The following is a 17201-nucleotide window of genomic DNA, read 5'->3' as shown; positions in this document are numbered from 1 at the left end:
AGCCAAACCACCTAGGAAGCCCTCTCTCTATATTATTGACTCCCGCCTAACCAGTCTCCGTCATCTCTTAACTTGGCTGTTGGGCGCCGGTTTCTGACACCTCGATCAACGCGCGACCGTACAACCACGTCTTGGTCCTCGTCGTCGTCGTCGTCATCATTGTCCTCCTCTAGTTGGCTCTGGAGCAGCCTGGACTCTTCAGTGCGTTCCTCTGAAAAAGTGATATATTCCATGCTGTCGTTGATTTCCATTGGCTGTGGCTGTTGCAGTGCAGTAGGCACGATGGTATCTGCAGCCACGATCTGGCGTTCTTCTGGGTCTTCTCGATCTTGCGATTCCGAAGCTGAAGGATGCTCCATCATCGGAGCTGAAGTCAGCTTTCGTGGATACTTTCTCGGCCGACCACTTCCAGGTCTGGCGCCTCCTCTTTTGCCGCGTGTTTTTGGGTCTCCTCGTGGTTTGCCATTATGGCTCGACGCTGCTCCCTTGCCATCTTGTCGCGCTCGTTTTCTTAGTCTTGCTGCTGAATTTCCAAAATCCGAATCTCCATCTGAAGGTGTTTCCATGATAGAGGCATCGGTGCCAGTCGGGTGATACTCTTCTTCTTCTGAGTCTTCCTCGAATGGGCCCTTCTTACGCTTACGTAGAGGCTTTGGAGCGAAACCAAGCGTATCCACCAGCATATCGTCTTCATCGAGAACTGCTTGAGCACGTTTCTTTCCCTTTCCGGGCTTCTTCTTATCCGTCTTTGGATTCTTCCTTGCGACTCCTTCTCCGTTGGGCCGCCGCGATCGTTTTTTACCCTGGTCAGACTTCCCTCCCACCTTATGGTCGAGTAGCTTCTTTGTCAGATTGGGGAAGTTTTCGCCATAATTGAAGAACAATTCCTCTCCAGCTTTGATATCACGCATGGCTGTAAACTTGATGCGGTATTCGCCATTGACGTAAAGGATTCGTGGGGTGATATTGCATCCGCGCTTATCGCTCTCTGATGCGTGGTTGATGTAGCGACTCAAATTACCATAGGTCGCAGCGTCCACCCAAATACCTTCGTTGTCTAATAGAGTAAAGACGTACGAAATGTTTGATTCTTCGTCGAACACGTCGCCACGTCTGGCTTCACGTCGTACTCCTTCGTCGTGTGTGATCAGTTCACCTACATATTCGATGATGAAATCGTCCTGTGAAATATCTTCGATAGTGAATAACCCATACCCGACTCCCTCAAGTTGACTCTCTCCAAGAGCGAGGCTCTTCGCTTGGCCCCGCTGCAGCGAGCAGTTTTGACAGCCGGTAGAATGGAGAACTTCATCATCAGCGTTCTCAGGATCGGCTCTCTCAACCACCCCACATCGACCACAAACATCTGGATCGCATTCGCGGTTCAGCTGCACACAAATACATGGCCTTTCCTTTCCTTTTGAGAGGCAAGTTTTGCCTTGCGAGTGGCAGGCACAGCCTGTGAATTTGTAGGCGCAGTTTTCCACGGTACAGCCGCAGAACTTCTCACATAGGACACCATGTTGAACGCAAATACAGCTTTCTGAGGTACAAGGCCCTTCATGATTACAAGGTTCGGAGAGTTCGCGTTTTTGATGTTCGTGGGTTTTGGTGTGAGATTCCCAGTCGCCGATGAGCGTCTTTTTGAAACGATCATACCAGCTGACGGTCCGAATTTGAGATCTGTTAGCTGGCTCTACTGGAGACATGGACACATTCAGCTTTTGAAATTCATTAAATACGTCGCTGCAATCCCGGTCAAGGAGCTGGGCAACCAAGCAGAAGGGATCTTTCGTAACCTTGCTGCGGTCGGCGGTCACAACCGTAGATCGAAGGATAAAATGATCCTCTTCATCCCAGGGCCTCTGGGTTGAGGCAGCAACAGGCCGGGGCGAGCTTCGATAGCAGTTACGTTTGCAGAGCGGGGACAAGGGGCCATTGCCATTAACCGCATCACCTGCACTGTAGGGGAGGCGACGTCGCCGCTTAAGAGTATCCGAAAGACGGGGAAGAATCGAAAGGGTGCGCTTGCAATTCTGGGCATCGTATTCGCCGTGCTCACATGAATGACTGAAGCAGATAAGGCAACCAAGGATTGAATAAGTTCCCAGCCAATACTCGACAGCATCATGCTCGTTTTCGTGCTGTGTGCTGGAGCCATCCTTGGCTGTGGGCTTGGTTTCCATGATGCTGTCGACTGACTCATCCAAAAGCAAGACATCACGGAGCTCAATCTGCTTGGTCGGGGGCTGGCCCTGATGAAAGACACGGCGGAATGCTTCCGTGAACATGTGGGCGGCTTTGTTTGCCTCGGGCGGTGTGGTAGACTCGGCAGGGCGATGTGAGTTGAGAATGTCTGATTTTTGTCGAGGCGTGATCGCGTCGTCAGGTTCTCGACTTGCCATGAAGCGAATGAGAGCTGATCTGTTACAGCCAGGTATTGAGAGCTTGTCGAGCCAAGTGCCAAGATATAACAAGACAGTCGATGCAAATTCGGACCGCACTGCTATGCGGACTTTCTCCTCGCGACTCATGGGCTTGAAACCAGATTTGCGATCAATATCCTCCAATTCTTGCAACCAAACATTGTATTTGTACTCCTCTGAGGTCTCAAGATCCCTCAAGTGGGGTACAAAGGTTAGCATTGTGTTGGGTGTAAGAATATTCTTTTTGATTTCCACATGATGAAAGCGGTATCTTGGGACACGCTCTTCATCTGTCTGGATGCGTACGATGCTGTAGTGATCCTCACGTTTGTTGTTCTTAAGCTTCGTGTGTTCCTGTTTAGAAAATTAGCAGAATTCTCCCGGACTCGTTTGGGACCCAAAGTACTTTGGATTTGATTCTCATCGTTTCTCCCTTCTTGGACGCGACAGGTTTGTTAATAAGTCCGGCGAAGAGGTTTTTGCCTGTCATAACACGACGTTCATTAGGCTTGGTAGACTCAATGATATAAGAGGTCATGCGACTGTGTCCATCCTTGATATCTTGGCGAAACTGTGTCAGCTTCTCGACAACAGCAGCGACATCCCATTCCTGCTTTTTAGGCGTTTGATATTTAGGAGATGCCGGTTTGCTCTGTTGCGCTGATTTTGAACCGTCTTTTTCAGGCGTGGGCGTCACCTGACGGGATGCCAAGTTGGAGGCTGTAACACTAGACAGCTTTGCCATACTTTGGGCGTCATCAGAATTAGCCGTTATCGTGGTCACCTTCTGGCTCAGTTTGAGTACTGAAGATGCTGGGCGTGGCGGTTCAGCAGAAGCGGAGGGCTGTTTATCCTGGCTGGCGGCGATAGAGCTCGTAGATCTATTCAACCTGGGCGGGCTGACGGGGGCGTTTGTTGATGATGGGCGCTCACTTGAGATAGAAAAATTGGGTGTGAAGCGCGCTGTGGTAGTGTTGTTGCGATTCACTGGCCCCAGAGAATCTGGTTCGTAATCTGAATCACTGTCTCCTGTCAAGTCGATGGTGTCAGGTTTTCCTGCGGCGATGGCGACGAGATGATGAGAGGCCATGGTTGCGGCTGGTGACATTGCCCTCAAACTCTAAGGCAAGGTACAACCGCCTGTATTGGTAAGGAAGGCGAATTGCCAAAGGTTTTTTTTACCAGAATTGCCCCTCTCTATAGGTAGCCAGCAACTGCTACCATCCTGCACAAGAGGAGTCGCTGATGGACACCAAAAGGAGGGGGAAGAGAAAGGAAGATAGGTAAGGGCTGTAATTCGTGCTGATGTTGCTGTGGAGAGCACCTTTGTAGATAATAAATGAGACGTGAGAAGGAGACACGGGTTTGTCGACCCAGTCAGAGACGCGTGTGGACAGATTAAAGGTGCAAATTCGGCAGAAAATAGGAGCGAATGGCGCAGAATAGGCCGAAGAAACCAAAGAAACTGAATACCAGAGAGCAAGATAACGGTATTATATACGACGGATTTGTACAAAAGATACGATTGCCATCGATTGTCGGTTTGTTGCCTCTCGAAACTCAAACCAAGACAGAGATGAATAATTAGTTGAATGGGTGAATGAGTGTCAATTGCACGCGTTGAAGAGTCTACAGGGGATATTGACAGGGGGTCGCGTTCATTAATCCGGCTTAGCGTGGCTGGATTGGTCATTACCTCAAGGCTTAAAGGTAAGGTGGAGGGCGATTTAACATCCATGCATGCATATTTGTTCCCTCTATAAAAGCGAACCGTCATGGCACTGTTTTGTGGTGATTGTAGATTTCATCCTGCTCACATATGAGTTTGATAAATATCCCTCTAATATAGTCGCTGATAATGTATCGACGCTACTCAAGCATCCATGGTCTATGATAGATGCTAGATATACTGTGCTCTAGCCAGAGCTATCGTGGAACATCCAAGCTGAAAAAGGTCATAGATAGCATCATGCAAAATCAAACTGTCTGTATAGATAAGTAATTTGATCTTACAGGCATATTTTTTAGTTTATCTCTTTTCCAAAGAATTTTGATATATCTTGGAAGTGACAGGCTGCCTCACGTGAGGATCACTATAGTCAGGTTTGTGATTTATCGGAATGGCCGGATGCTTTTAACTGCGATCGAACTGGTCACTGAAAAACGAGCAAAAGACGGCCTAATTAAGATATAAATTATTGTCTTGGCTCCGGTAGTTTTATATACCTGGCACTTTTTTGAAACTTTTGACAACCAATGACATCCAATCTCTTTGTGTCCTATTCACTCTAATACAAATATCGGACTTGGAATCATTTACACTGCGCAGCCTAGCAACCTCGTCAGATCAGTCCATACTGCTTCAAGAAATTGCTGTCAACTTCGGAAAAGACCCTGTTTCACAAAACGACTGACATCAACAACATCGGAACTAACCCAACCACAACATGTGAAAAAGGCCCTCGCGGTGATTCGATTTCTAGGCTGCCTCAATTACCCCTTGTCTCCTTTATCTTTCGGGCTGGAGACTGCCGGAGGATCGCTCAGTTTTAGAGCCCGTTCACCCACCCACTGACCTCCCAAAGACCCCAAACTTGTGCCTCGATATCGTCATATTTCATCTTAGACACTCACTAGCGTTGCGCTGGGTTCGACCGAAGCCTGGTGGTCATGAACCGCATCCGGGATGGGCAGTCCAGTTCTTGGGGGGCCTGGGGGGGTCTCTCCGGATGCACAGGTAAGGATCCTTGGCGGAGGCCCGTAGAATGCAAGACGTAGACCTGAGACATGCTTGACGTAAGTAGCGGTACCTCGAGTAATGCTGCAATCACCAGGGGCTGCAGTGTACACATACACTAAATGCTAGCGCCCGTCTGTATCGAGGACCTCACTCAGTCGTTCTTGTCCAAGTGGAGTCTTGATGACGTCGCTCTCAGCTCCTGCATCGAAAAAGGTGACGATCTTGGTTCTCCGCAGCAACAAACACCACCAGAGCCCAAGCCTGAGCCTTGCCCTGTTTCTGGCCTCCATCATATAACGTTCCCAGCAGCCCGGCCACGATCTTCTCCTTCGTGTTTTCTCCGACATCTTATCCTTGCTTGATTCTCAGCTCTGCAGCTGTGATCTCCGTCTCCGTCTGCTACCCACGTTAATCCCCACCTGATATTATTTATTCCCTGCCTGTCCTTGCCGGACCCTTTTCTTGTCATCCATACTCAACTCCACCGCTCGTCGTCGCATTCATAAACAACAGCATTCATCATGCATCGCACCTATTCAATGCGCCAGACTCGGGCGCCTACTGCCTCTCAGCTCCAGGTGCGTTTAATTCAAGCTTATGACGCCACAACTCAGTGCGACAGCAAAACTGACCTCAAACAGAACCCCCCGCCACCTCCGTCGTCGACAAAATCCGGCCGCCTCTTCAAGAGCAGCTTCGGTAAGCTAGCATCACGCCACTTCGACTGTCAATTCCAACAGAGCTAACAATATCTCCCGAGCAGGACATGCCCTTCGTCGCAATGCTGGCGGTGCCTTCGGCCCTGACTTGGCCAAGAAGCTGTCCCAGCTGGTCAAGATGGAGAAAAATGTGATGCGAAGCTTAGAGACTGTTGCCCGCGAGCGAATGGAAGTTGCTGTATGTTCCAAATCACCCAATCCCATGAGCCATTCTAACTAACTTGGCAGCAACAACTATCCATTTGGGGAGAGGCTGGTGACGAAGATGTTTCCGACGTTACCGACAAGCTCGGTGTTCTTCTTTACGAGATCGGCGAGCTTGAGGACCAATATGTCGACCGTTACGACCAATACAGGGTCACTATGAAGAGTATCCGCAACATTGAAGCTTCCGTTCAGCCAAGCCGTGACCGTAAGTACCACTCACCACCTAGACAGCGTATTGTCTACTAACCCCGCCTTAGGCAAGCAGAAGATCACTGATCAGATCGCCCAACTCAAGTACAAGGAGCCCAACTCTCCCAAGATTGTCGTCCTCGAACAGGAACTTGTCCGAGCGGAGGCCGAGTCTCTTGTTGCTGAGGCTCAGCTTTCTAACATCACTCGAGAGAAGGTAAAGGCAGCCTATACCTACCAATTCGATGCTCTCCGTGAGCATTGTGAGAAGGTTGCCATTATTGCAGGCTATGGAAAGCACCTCCTCGAGCTTATCGATGACACCCCGGTCACTCCCGGCGAGACTCGTCAGGCCTACGATGGTTATGAAGCTAGTAAGGCCATTATTCAAGACTGCGAAGACGCCCTGACGAACTGGGTTACTTCCAACGCTGTTGTTTCTTCCAAACTCTCTACCCGCGCCCGCACTCTGTCTCAGCGACGTCGTAACAACATCCGCAACCGAGGTGAGGGCCACGACCTCTCCGGTCAAGATGTGCCCTTGAACGACGGTAGCTCCTGGACTGCTCGGGACCGTGATCTCGACAGCGATGAGGAAGAGGAAGAGGAAGATGCCCGAGGCTCCATTCTGGACAGCGATGGTGGTCTGAATGGCGAGTCTCGTGGGCGCACACAGGAAGCGGTTGCCGCGTAGAACGTGCTCATGATCGAAGTGGCAAAGTACTGAATTCAGGCTATGTGAAGGAGGACGAGCGTGTGTCTTGCTTTCCTCGCGTTCGGTAGTAATGATGGGAACGCAATCTTGGTTGTACAAGGCGTTGTGGGTAGCTCTAGGCTGGGCGGGTTGCAAAAGGCTGAATGGGTACGATGACTTTCTTTTGCGGTAGCCTTGTTGTACTTTTAATTCATTAATGTTATCTCTGTATCCGCTCCCCACGGAATCACCAGATCTTGATATATGGTGTTAATAAACTCAGCAAAAGGTATCCTAAGCTCAGGAATGATATCCTAAACTGATAATAAGTTACCTAAATCATTCTATTGTTTGTGTCTGGGATACAGGGTTTCCTTTCCTCCCACTGGCCGCTATATGATATTCTGATTCCTCATTTGACTCGTAAACTCCTCGACTTCCATTTTGGCAATGTGTTCCCCGGGTATAACAACCAGTCCCAAGTAGCGAGAGGTCATGTCGACCTTGGCAGTGTCTCCGTCAGCTTTCTCTGCTGCCTTTTCACGCTCTCTTGAAGATGGCTGCCGATATTCATAAGTGTGAGCTAGCACAATATTCTTGTCCTTCAAGGTCAGGTCAGGTCAGTCGCTTACAACCAAGACTCAGCAGCTATAGGTTATCGAAACATACCGGGTCGGTGCATTTTAGGGCGCCCCAGAACAACCGTCCATCGGAGGTGTACACGCGAAGATTCTTGTTAAGAATATTGCTGAGGTATTGCCGAGCCTTTTCGGCATCCATTTCCACCCAAGAAGGCTTGGGGGCCAGAGGTTTGAGGGTTGTGATTTATTGGTGAAGACGTGGGGAATGTGATGTTCATTGATTTTGCGGAACTAACAGAAATGGAAGATTGGCGGCAACGGATTACCGGCGACATACCGGCCCCACGCTGACGTTATAGAAGCTCGATGCTGAAGGCAGCCGTGAATATTCGATTGTTTTCTTAAATCTTAGACTTTCCATTCTCATCATTTCCATAACAGCCCAATCGTAGAAACGTCAACAATCCCCTTTCTACGCACCACCAGACAATGACTATTACTCCCATCAGACAAGGGCGTATCCCTTAAACATAGGGCCTTGTGCCTATCCCTATTACACGGACTTGTAGTGAATTCACGGTCATAGCCTATCATGGGTGTGACCGGTCTATGGACAGTTGTTCAGCCATGCGCCCGACCGACGAACCTCGCGACTCTAAATCGCAAGCGACTGGCAGTCGATGCCTCGATTTGGATATATCAATTTCTCAAAGCTGTGCGCGACAAGGAAGGCAATGCGCTGCGCAACTCGCACGTCGTCGGTTTCTTCCGTCGCATATGCAAGCTTCTGTGGTTTGGTATTCAACCAGTATTTGTCTTCGACGGTGGCGCACCGATTCTCAAGAGACAGACGATTCAGCATCGAAAGCGAAGACGCGAAGGCCGTCGTGAAGATGCCGTTCGCACGGCCGGTAAACTGCTAGCGGTGCAAATGCAGCGCATCGCGGAAGAAGACCATGATCGCAGGCGGAGAGATCAAGAACGTGATATATCTGCCCGGGAAGAGCAGCAACAAGAAGTGATCCCTGATGCCAGTCAACTTGTTTACGATGATGAAGCTCTCCTATCCCAAAATGAGAGACGGAAGGGAAGAACGTTTCGAAAGCAGGACGCCTACCATCTTCCCGATCTAGATGGTGGTGGCATCGCGGCAATGGGAAAGCCAGATGATCCACGAATCATGAGTATAGAAGAGCTGGAAGAATACGCGCGCCAGTTTCAAGACGGTGAAGATATCAACCTTTATGACTTCAGCAAGATCGATTTTGACGGCGAATTCTTCAAGAGTCTTCCAGCTCCTGATCGATACAATATCCTGAACGCAGCAAGACTCAGGAGCCGGCTGAGAATGGGTCTCAGCAAGGAGCAGCTGGAAGAAATGTTCCCAGATCGCATGGCCTTCTCCAAGTTCCAGATCGAAAGGGTCAAGGAACGTAATCATCTCACTCAACGTCTCATGTATGAAGTCGGCATGACTGGCACCGATTTGACACTTGGAGTAAATGCGCGAGTTGCTGGCGAAAAGAACAGAGAGTACATCCTTGTAAAGAATGAGGGCGCTGAGGGAGGATGGGCTTTGGGTGTAGTCAGCAGAGAAAAGGACGTTGGAGAGGCACATAAACCTATCGACGTCGATGCCATTCAAGTTCAATATCAATCCAAGGAAGATGAGGAGGAAGACGAAGAATATTTTGAAGACGTTCCCATAGAGGGACTCAACCGACTCCCGAAACCTTCTGCAGCACAGGTGACTAGCTACCAAGCAGCCCAGGATATAGCGGCGCGACGGCGGCAGATATATGGTAACTATCCTCAAGAGTCCTCCCCTCAGGGCGAGGAGTCGCTCTTCGTCGGCGGGAATATCGGGAACACAGATGTGCTGTTTGAACAACCACCTGAAGAAGCACTGCACAACGACGAAGAGGATGATCTCAACCGCGCAATAGCTATGTCACTACAAAATCAACATGGCGTTGGAAAAGAGTCAGATCATGAGGAGTTCGAGGACATTCCCATGGAAGCTCCTAAATGGACACAGAAGTCGGTTGACGCACAAAAGCCTATTACAGCCAAAGGAGGCTCCATGATTGCTCATATTGTTAATAATAGAGCAAGCGCTGCGGTACCCAGGCGCCAAGAGCATGATACCGCTGCCGATAGCGACAGCGACGAAGATATGCAGACAGTGCTTGCAAAGGCCAGGATGAAAAAGAAGCCTCAGCCAAAATCAAAGTTTGTACCCGTCGTCGAGAACAAGAAAACCCCATTTGATGGCCCACTGCCGTTCCCGAAACTTGACTGGGGCTCGTCACTATTTGGAAAGAAGAAAGCCCCAGAAGCTGAGCCAAATAAGAAATCTGAAGTTGCGGGCGAAAACTCAACTGTTCTCAATGACGAAGAGGACGACATGGCTGGTGGGTTTGAGAGAGAACTGCAGGATGAAAATGCGCCCAGACCCTTGCCGCCGTGGTTAACTGACGACACCGACATCCGGGAGTCGCTCAAGAAGCAGCAAGAAACTGAGCGTGAGATCAACAACGCAGACAGGCAGGCAGCTGAAGAAGAGGAGCGGCTTTATCGCCGCAAGATGCAAGATCAGCTGATCCACATCGACTCTTCCTCAGATGATGATAGTGATGTTGAGGTTTTGGATAAACCGCCATCACCACAGAAGCCTGCCCAGAAAGAGCCTATCACCATCGACGCGGAAGATGAGACTGAGAAGATCAACGAGGCTTCTCTGCAAACTGAAAAGCCAGAATTGACAAAGGGAGTTTCAACTACAACACATGAGCGAGAGGATGCCCTTGAACAAGTAGTAGAGAAGGCCAAGGAGCCATCACCTGAAGCAGAAGCCCAAGACCTTGCGGATCATACAGTAGAAGAACCAACTGCATATTCGGGGCACGAAGATGAGGACAAGTCTCGAAAATCAGAATCACCCGAGCCAGAATTTGAAGATGTGGTACCTACCAATGCTGTGACCATGGCAGAAAAGAGTCATGCGTCTATCTATGAGGAAATTCCCTTCATTGGTGCGCCAGCAGTGGGAGGAAACCAAGAACTTGATATCGACGACGATGGGCTCTTTGACGACGTGGAGTACGACGAATTTAGCGACCCTGGTGACGAAGAGCTCATGGCACAAATGGCCGAGGAAGCCGAAGAGCATGCCCGTTTCGCCAGTGAGCTCAACAACAAAACGGCCGAGCAAAACAAAGAAGACTATGAAAGAGAATTGCGCGCCCTACGAAACCAACAGAAGAAAGACCGTCGAGATGCAGATGAGGTCACCCAAGTCATGATCACTGAATGCCAGGCTCTCCTTCGTCTATTTGGAATTCCTTATATCACCGCCCCTATGGAAGCTGAAGCCCAATGTGCTGAGCTCGTCCGTCTAGGACTTGTCGATGGCATTGTGACTGATGACTCGGATACCTTCTTGTTCGGTGGCACACGCGTGTACAAGAACATGTTTAATAGCAACAAATTTGTTGAGTGCTACTTGGTGGGCGATATCGAAAAGGAGCTCTCCCTGTCTCGAGAGCAACTCATCTCTCTTGCGCATCTGCTGGGCTCTGATTACACTGAGGGATTATCAGGTGTCGGTCCTGTAACAGCTGTCGAGATTCTATCTGAGTTCCCTGGTAAGTCTGGACTAGAGGACTTTCGCGAATGGTGGAGATCGGTGCAATCGCAGACACGCCCTAAGGACGCTGATGTCTCAACGCCTTTTCGCAAGAAGTTTCGCAAATCCCAAGGTACCAAACTCTTCTTACCACCAGGCTTTCCTAACCCGGCGGTTTATGATGCGTACCTACACCCAGAGGTTGATGACAGCAATGAGAATTTCCAGTGGGGTGTACCAGATGTTGAGGGACTACGGCAGTTCTTGATGGCTACCATTGGCTGGAGCAAAGAACGGACGGACGAGGTCCTTGTACCAGTCATCAAAGATATGAATAAGCGAGACCGCGAAGGCACACAGAGTAACATCACCAGATTTTTTGGTGGCAGTGTTGGAGTTGGAGCTAAGGAGGCATTTGCACCAAGACAGAAAGCCCAGGGAAGCAAACGTATGGCTGCAGCGGTAGATCGTCTGCGAGCAAATGTTACAGGCGAAGAGGCAAGGGGCGTTGAGAGCGGAGGAAAGCGTAAAAGAGCATCAAGGAGGAATGCAGCTGCCCCGATAGATGAAGGGGAGAATACTGAAGAAGTTGACGACGAAGTAGATGATGAGCCCACAAGCAGAGGCCGTGGTAAAGGTAAGAGAGTCAGAGCATCATAGACGATGATGAATCTACACCAAGATATTTATATTATTTGATCACACATCTTAAATACGATAACTGCCAAACCTACTAGGAATTTATACAATAGTACCTCAATATATGGAGTTTCATCTCGAATATTGAACTCTTTCGTAGAATCTCACTTTCAGACAGATCATCACATTTACGACAACATTGGCAAGTCTCAGGATGGTCCCCGAAGCAAGATATATATAAGAAACGCTGGAGAAGGGGGTTTGCTAGAATTTGGGCTGAAAAAACATGATTAAGTACAGGATTTCATGGCACCCGGAAAAGCCCAGTCCATGGTTTCTTGAACCCCTCGTTCTTCTCATGTAAACTGTCAAGATTCGCTGCTTTTCTCTTCTTACATCCTCTAGTGGTATCATATGTCAAACGAGAAAGAAGAAACTCAAAAAATAAGAAACGAGGCCAGAGAAAAATGAAGAAAAGCAAATCAGCGTCGGCTGGTATTAAACGTGTGTAAGGATTGCGAAATGTGTCTCGTAGATGTGTCACGTCGTCGCGATTGTTCGTATAAAGGACAGACTTCGTCCATGCTGGCAATGAAGGAAGGGCATATTGCAATTCCACCTCGGGGCTGAGATCGCTCGTCTCGCAGTGAGTTACCTAATGACGGGTGGCATTAGCCTGAGGACCATTCGTACTCTCCATGTTGTTCGTCAACTCGGCTACACGAGCCTTGATGCGGGCGACACGAGATTCGATAGCTGGAACATCGTGTTAGTTTACTATTCGGTATCTAATATCCCCATGCAGACTTACTCTCTTCTCCACTTGTATCGTCATCGCCATCTCCAGTTCTGTTGCTGTTACTGTACGACGGCCGAAGCTGATCATCAGGGCGAATAGCGGCCCTCTCAGCAGCGTTCTTTCGAATTTGTGCCCAGCGATCTTGAACTCCTGGACCGGCACTGTGACTCAGCTTCTCCTCGGGCTGCGCTGGGCCTCCAATCCGGGGGGAGTGGCGGGGTGAGCGGGGAATAGGAGGAGGCGTTGCGTCGTCTTCATCATCCGAATCAGGAGCAAAGGCTGGCTGGTCTTCAAGAGGGCCTTGGTTGAACTGAGGAACTGCCTTCTGGGCAGGAGCCGAGTCCTTAGCACTGGGGGCTATCTGTGACTGGTCGATAGTGGGCTCCGCGATATCCTGGTTCCTCTGAGGTGTATCGACTCGCTGCACAGGTTCCTCCATTGGCGTCACAAACTCAGCAGCAGGTGTGGGGGTAGGCATGTCAGCCTCATCTGCTTGTGCGAGTTGAGGCACTGGAACACGCTGGATAGCGGCTGCAGGCTCAGGTGTGTCAGCTGGAGTGAGGGGCTTCTGCGCCTGGGGCTCTGGCGTTGCTTGGGTCTGGCGCAGGAACTCATGAACATTAGCGGCAGCGTCATCAGGTAGTTTGGAACTTCTGTTCTTGCGGAACAACTTCCGGAAACCGCGGTTCTCCTTTTCTGCCTTCTGGAGTTTCTTCTTCTTGTTCTCAGGGCTTGATGGAGTAGGAGAAACCATATTCTCCCGAGCCAATTCCTGGGGTGCCTCGTCCTTAGGAGGTGGCACAGGGCTAAGAGGGCTGACGGGAAGCACTGGTTCAGGCGTAGGCTCTTGAACGGGCTCTGAAACCGGCTCGGGCGTTGGTGCCTGAACAGACTCAGTTTGTGGCTGGACCTCGACGGGATGTTCTGGCTGTGGGAGGGGTTTCCTCGTTGTCTCGTTCGAAGTGGGCGAGAAAGTAGGCGACGTGATCGGGGATAACACGTCCTTAACGGGCACCTGCGGAGGCTGATCCGGGGCTTGTGTGCCACTGTTTGAAGCAGCGTCACCGTTTATACTCTCAGATGGAATTGGCGATACCATAGTTCCACGACCCGCATTGTTGTTGGCCATGTACAAATCCTTAATCGTTCCCTTATCATACTTAGAAACCCACTTCAATGCTGATGAAGCCTCGCCAATGATTGTGGGCTGAAGGGTAAGAACGCTATTAGTCTTCTCGGCCATGAGCTCAGCATCAGTTCGGCCACGTCGCTGGTACAGGGGCTGTTGAGCTTGCTTCTTCCCTTGCTGTTCCTGCGCACGAAGCTGCGCAGCCTTGGCTTGGATTCTGGCGTGAGTATCGGGACCTATGCTGGCCTTGCTGGTGCCCTGGCCAATATTCTCGACTGACTTATTGGCTGTCGACTTCCGTCGGCCGAGGCCCTTCCCACGTTTTGTCCAGCTAAAGAGACCCTTCTTCTCTGCAATGTATGCACCCGCCTGAGGTTCAGGAGCTGCGCCGGCAACCATTTCTTCCATCACGAGCCAACGGCCACTAGTGATCTTGGTTTCGATGACGGCGCATCGCCCAAAGGCCGACTTGCGCTCTGCAGTCTCCTCAGGGGCAAGACTGGACATCCAAACCCACCAGAACGAATCGTCCAGCAAAAATGTTGCAATACTTGCGAGCTCCCCGGGCTCAAGCGAGTGATCATGTTCAAGCCTTGGTCGATGCGATTGAGAACTATGTTGTCTCTGGGTTTCGAGAGGGGGCAGAACCTTGTCAGGGGGTAGAAGCAAGTTTGACCGGGCAGGCTGGTTTTCATCCACGAATCCCGAAGAAAGAAAGTCGGCCCAAGACGGGGTTGTCGGTCTACCCAGTCCGTTACCAGACGCAGGGGTTCTTCGCAGAGCGGGTGGCTGGCGTTTGTAGGTCAAAGCACTGTCGTCATCGTCGTCGTCCTCATCTAGCGTAGAAGAGAAGCCAATATCCTCGAATCGTGACCAGGAGGCGTCGCGCAAGCTTGTAGAGTGCTTTGAGCTTGAAGCTTGTGACTGATTGGCACCAGAAATAGCTTTGAGAACTCGGCGGCATTCGTCCGTCAAAGCCTGCACAGGGTCGTCGTACTCGGAAAACTCTTGTAATGCGCGGTCCGAATCACGATATTGGAAGTGGTTCGCTCTCCGAAGGAGCGCAAAAGGAGTTGGCGATACGGTATCCACAATCATGACAACTTTGTTTGTGGTTGACATCATGAGAGAAGGTCGTTGAGGAGGATACTCGGTTTCCTGAAGTAGTTTCTGGAGGGATCTGGGAAGCATCGTAATGCCAGTGACGTTTTGCTCAGGTGAGAGTGATCTGAGGAAAGCGAAGAACATATGGCTTGTGGCATCGGCGGCACTAATTTCTGGATAAGCAATCGTGAGCATCACAAGTCTCAAGGGTACTTACCGCAGCCAAGCATCATAACCTCCTTCAAAACCCTTGTTAGTATCTTTATGTTCGAATGCCCACCATGCTGCCATTCGTGAAAGCTTTCGTCCTCCTAGGCCATTGGACTTTCCGTGCGCTGCAACAGCGGCCAGTAGGTCGAAGAAGTCGAAGATAATGCGCTGACGGGCACCATTCTCAACACTGATAGGAATGAACGTTTTGAAAGAGTCTCGGGCCATGTTCGAGTCTATAGCGCAATTTAGTACAGTAGGGAAACCAAGATTGAGAAGTGCATACCAATTTCTCCCACTTTGAACAGTTCATATGCATCCCAGCCAACGATACCCCCCTGAATGCGACTCCAGCACCACTTAGCAACTCCGGAAACCACCTATCTCGATGTTAGTTGCGATCATGCCACTTTTTCTGCAAATGCTAACCATAGGTTCTGTCATGCGAAGCTCTTGTGTAAGTTGTTCTCCCCGTAAGTTGGCATGGGATTCGAAGAAATGGCGAATAAAAGAACGAACTGCGCTGGGATCGGAGGTGGGACGGTATGGCAACAAGAGGAAAGGGTGGTCCAGACCTGGTATGAATGGTGATCAGTATGCTGTACACCAAAAGATAAATATTTGTATTTCATGTAATGGTTGACATACCTCGAGCTTTGAGCTCTTCTGTGCAACATCGGATCAGCTCGTGGACTTCTTCAGGCTCAACATATGTGCGTGCCCAGGCGTCTGTCCATTGTGGTTTTTGTGGTAGCTGCTGTGTAGGATCGTTTGCGCCTTTCTTTTTGGACTTGCCATCCTTGCCCTTGAGGCGAGAAAAAAGGCCTGCCATTATCGGTTGTGACTAGGGAATGATATTTTGAGATTGAGAATTAAACGAAAACGCAGCCGAATCCCATGCGCTGAATATAGGAAAAGTGACGTCGGGTCGAGTCGAAGCAGATCTCAAATAAAGGGGCGGTGATCTTTCAGGAGGTGCCTTAAATAGGGTAGCAGCGAGGTATTCGTGATAATCCCTCCAGCTGAAGTTGTAAAAAGCAAAGTTTTTGTGCTTTGTCGATGAGAGAATTGAAGAGTAACGAATCGAGGATCGAGAACCTTTTGGTGAGAAAGAATTAGCAGGAATAAAAATGATGACGATGGCGCTCGTTGAGCATTGTATGCTGCTGCTGCTGCACACAGGACAAGGCGAGACGTGTAAGTCAGGGAAGGTGGGCATCGGGCAGTTTTGATGCGTACCTGCGGCAGATGAGCCAAGTTGGGTGGGCGTACAGATAAAATTAGTAGGGGACCCTTTTTCCCCTCTGCACCTCAGTTATTCGGAGGTTAACACAGAGATTGGCTACTGGGTATCGAAACGAAACAGAGAGAAGAAAAGAATAGGAAAAGCAGGGGCACAAAGAAGCCAGGGTTCAGAGAAGATAGATGAATATGCAAATAATAGAAAGAAAAGTTGAACCATACAAGAGGAGAAGGTAAAGAGGAGAAAAAGCGACTCTCTAGTCTAGATGAGACGACAAAATGAGAATTGTGAGGGTGACAGTGGGATGGGGGGGGCGCGCTCAGGGGGCGACTGGGATGCGCGACCAGGTTCATGATAGACTGGATGGGATGGGATTGGATTGGATTGGATGGTACGCACAATGGAAAAAAGAACAAGAGCACTAAGATTAGGAATTGGGCTTCTCGCTGGGATGAGAGGATAGAGAGCATGAACAAGAGGACATGGGGCGGGTAGGGGTTTGGGGGGAGAGGCAATATGGATGTGATAGGCGTGCATAGATTGAGTGAGTTATCATGGAGATGAATACCTAGTTTACAAATCCAACAATATTTAACAATGTGGCTAAATAGTATGAGTTGCTTGGTTGATAGTTGAATCAAATCTACAGCCTCTGATTGTAACAACGGTCATGCTGTGTAACACAATATCTTCAGAGACAATACACAGCACATAAACTTGTACGCTGTAACAATGAGGCTGAGAGTAAAGACACACGAGCTGCAAAGCAATTCATTGCCCTCAGCCTTGACTTCCTTGGCCCATTCCAGCCCATCTCAAGGGTCCTTTGGGCAAGAAAAAGAATTTGCCAAGTTTCTTATTCTGAGGATAATCACTTTGTATGGTACCAAGTT

The 17201-nt window shown here is 49.7% G+C and overlaps 6 protein-coding genes across 6 annotated transcripts; 2 read left to right on the top strand and 4 right to left on the bottom strand.

The window, feature by feature from the left end:
* Positions 1-32: 32 nt before the first annotated feature.
* J7337_001321 (uncharacterized protein) lies at positions 33-1522 on the bottom strand (the record flags this gene model as incomplete). Its single annotated transcript, XM_044819063.1, is given in 2 exon segments — positions 33-1388; positions 1403-1522. The coding sequence occupies 2 exon segments, from the start codon at positions 1520-1522 to the stop codon at positions 33-35; spliced, it is 1476 nt and encodes a 491-aa protein (XP_044686765.1).
* A 131-nt stretch (positions 1523-1653) lies between these two features.
* J7337_001320 (uncharacterized protein) lies at positions 1654-3516 on the bottom strand (the record flags this gene model as incomplete). Its single annotated transcript, XM_044819062.1, has 3 exons — positions 1654-1683; positions 1743-2780; positions 2833-3516. 3 exons carry the CDS (start codon positions 3514-3516, stop codon positions 1654-1656), a joined length of 1752 nt encoding a protein of 583 aa, XP_044686764.1.
* Positions 3517-5687: 2171 nt separating this feature from the next.
* On the top strand, positions 5688-6975 carry PIL1 (Eisosome core component; the record flags this gene model as incomplete). Its single annotated transcript, XM_044819061.1, has 5 exons — positions 5688-5744; positions 5808-5865; positions 5930-6063; positions 6114-6297; positions 6350-6975. 5 exons carry the CDS (start codon positions 5688-5690, stop codon positions 6973-6975), a joined length of 1059 nt encoding a protein of 352 aa, XP_044686763.1.
* A 392-nt stretch (positions 6976-7367) lies between these two features.
* J7337_001318 (uncharacterized protein) lies at positions 7368-7755 on the bottom strand (the record flags this gene model as incomplete). The annotated part of the gene is made up of 2 exons (XM_044819060.1): positions 7368-7577; positions 7645-7755. The coding sequence occupies 2 exons, from the start codon at positions 7753-7755 to the stop codon at positions 7368-7370; spliced, it is 321 nt and encodes a 106-aa protein (XP_044686762.1).
* Positions 7756-8148: 393 nt separating this feature from the next.
* Positions 8149-11844, top strand: J7337_001317 (uncharacterized protein; the record flags this gene model as incomplete). The annotated part of the gene is made up of 1 exon (XM_044819059.1): positions 8149-11844. The coding sequence occupies one exon, from the start codon at positions 8149-8151 to the stop codon at positions 11842-11844; it is 3696 nt and encodes a 1231-aa protein (XP_044686761.1).
* Positions 11845-12478: 634 nt separating this feature from the next.
* J7337_001316 (uncharacterized protein) lies at positions 12479-15897 on the bottom strand (the record flags this gene model as incomplete). The annotated part of the gene is made up of 6 exons (XM_044819058.1): positions 12479-12579; positions 12635-15021; positions 15073-15301; positions 15352-15445; positions 15495-15640; positions 15714-15897. The coding sequence occupies 6 exons, from the start codon at positions 15895-15897 to the stop codon at positions 12479-12481; spliced, it is 3141 nt and encodes a 1046-aa protein (XP_044686760.1).
* Positions 15898-17201: the final 1304 nt, after the last annotated feature.

The sequence above is a fragment of the Fusarium musae genome, chromosome 1, assembly GCF_019915245.1.
Source record: "Fusarium musae strain F31 chromosome 1, whole genome shotgun sequence".
Classification (NCBI taxonomy): domain Eukaryota; kingdom Fungi; phylum Ascomycota; class Sordariomycetes; order Hypocreales; family Nectriaceae; genus Fusarium; species Fusarium musae.
The sequence above is the reverse complement of the archived record's forward strand: the minus strand, read 5'-3'. Positions and strand labels throughout refer to the sequence as shown.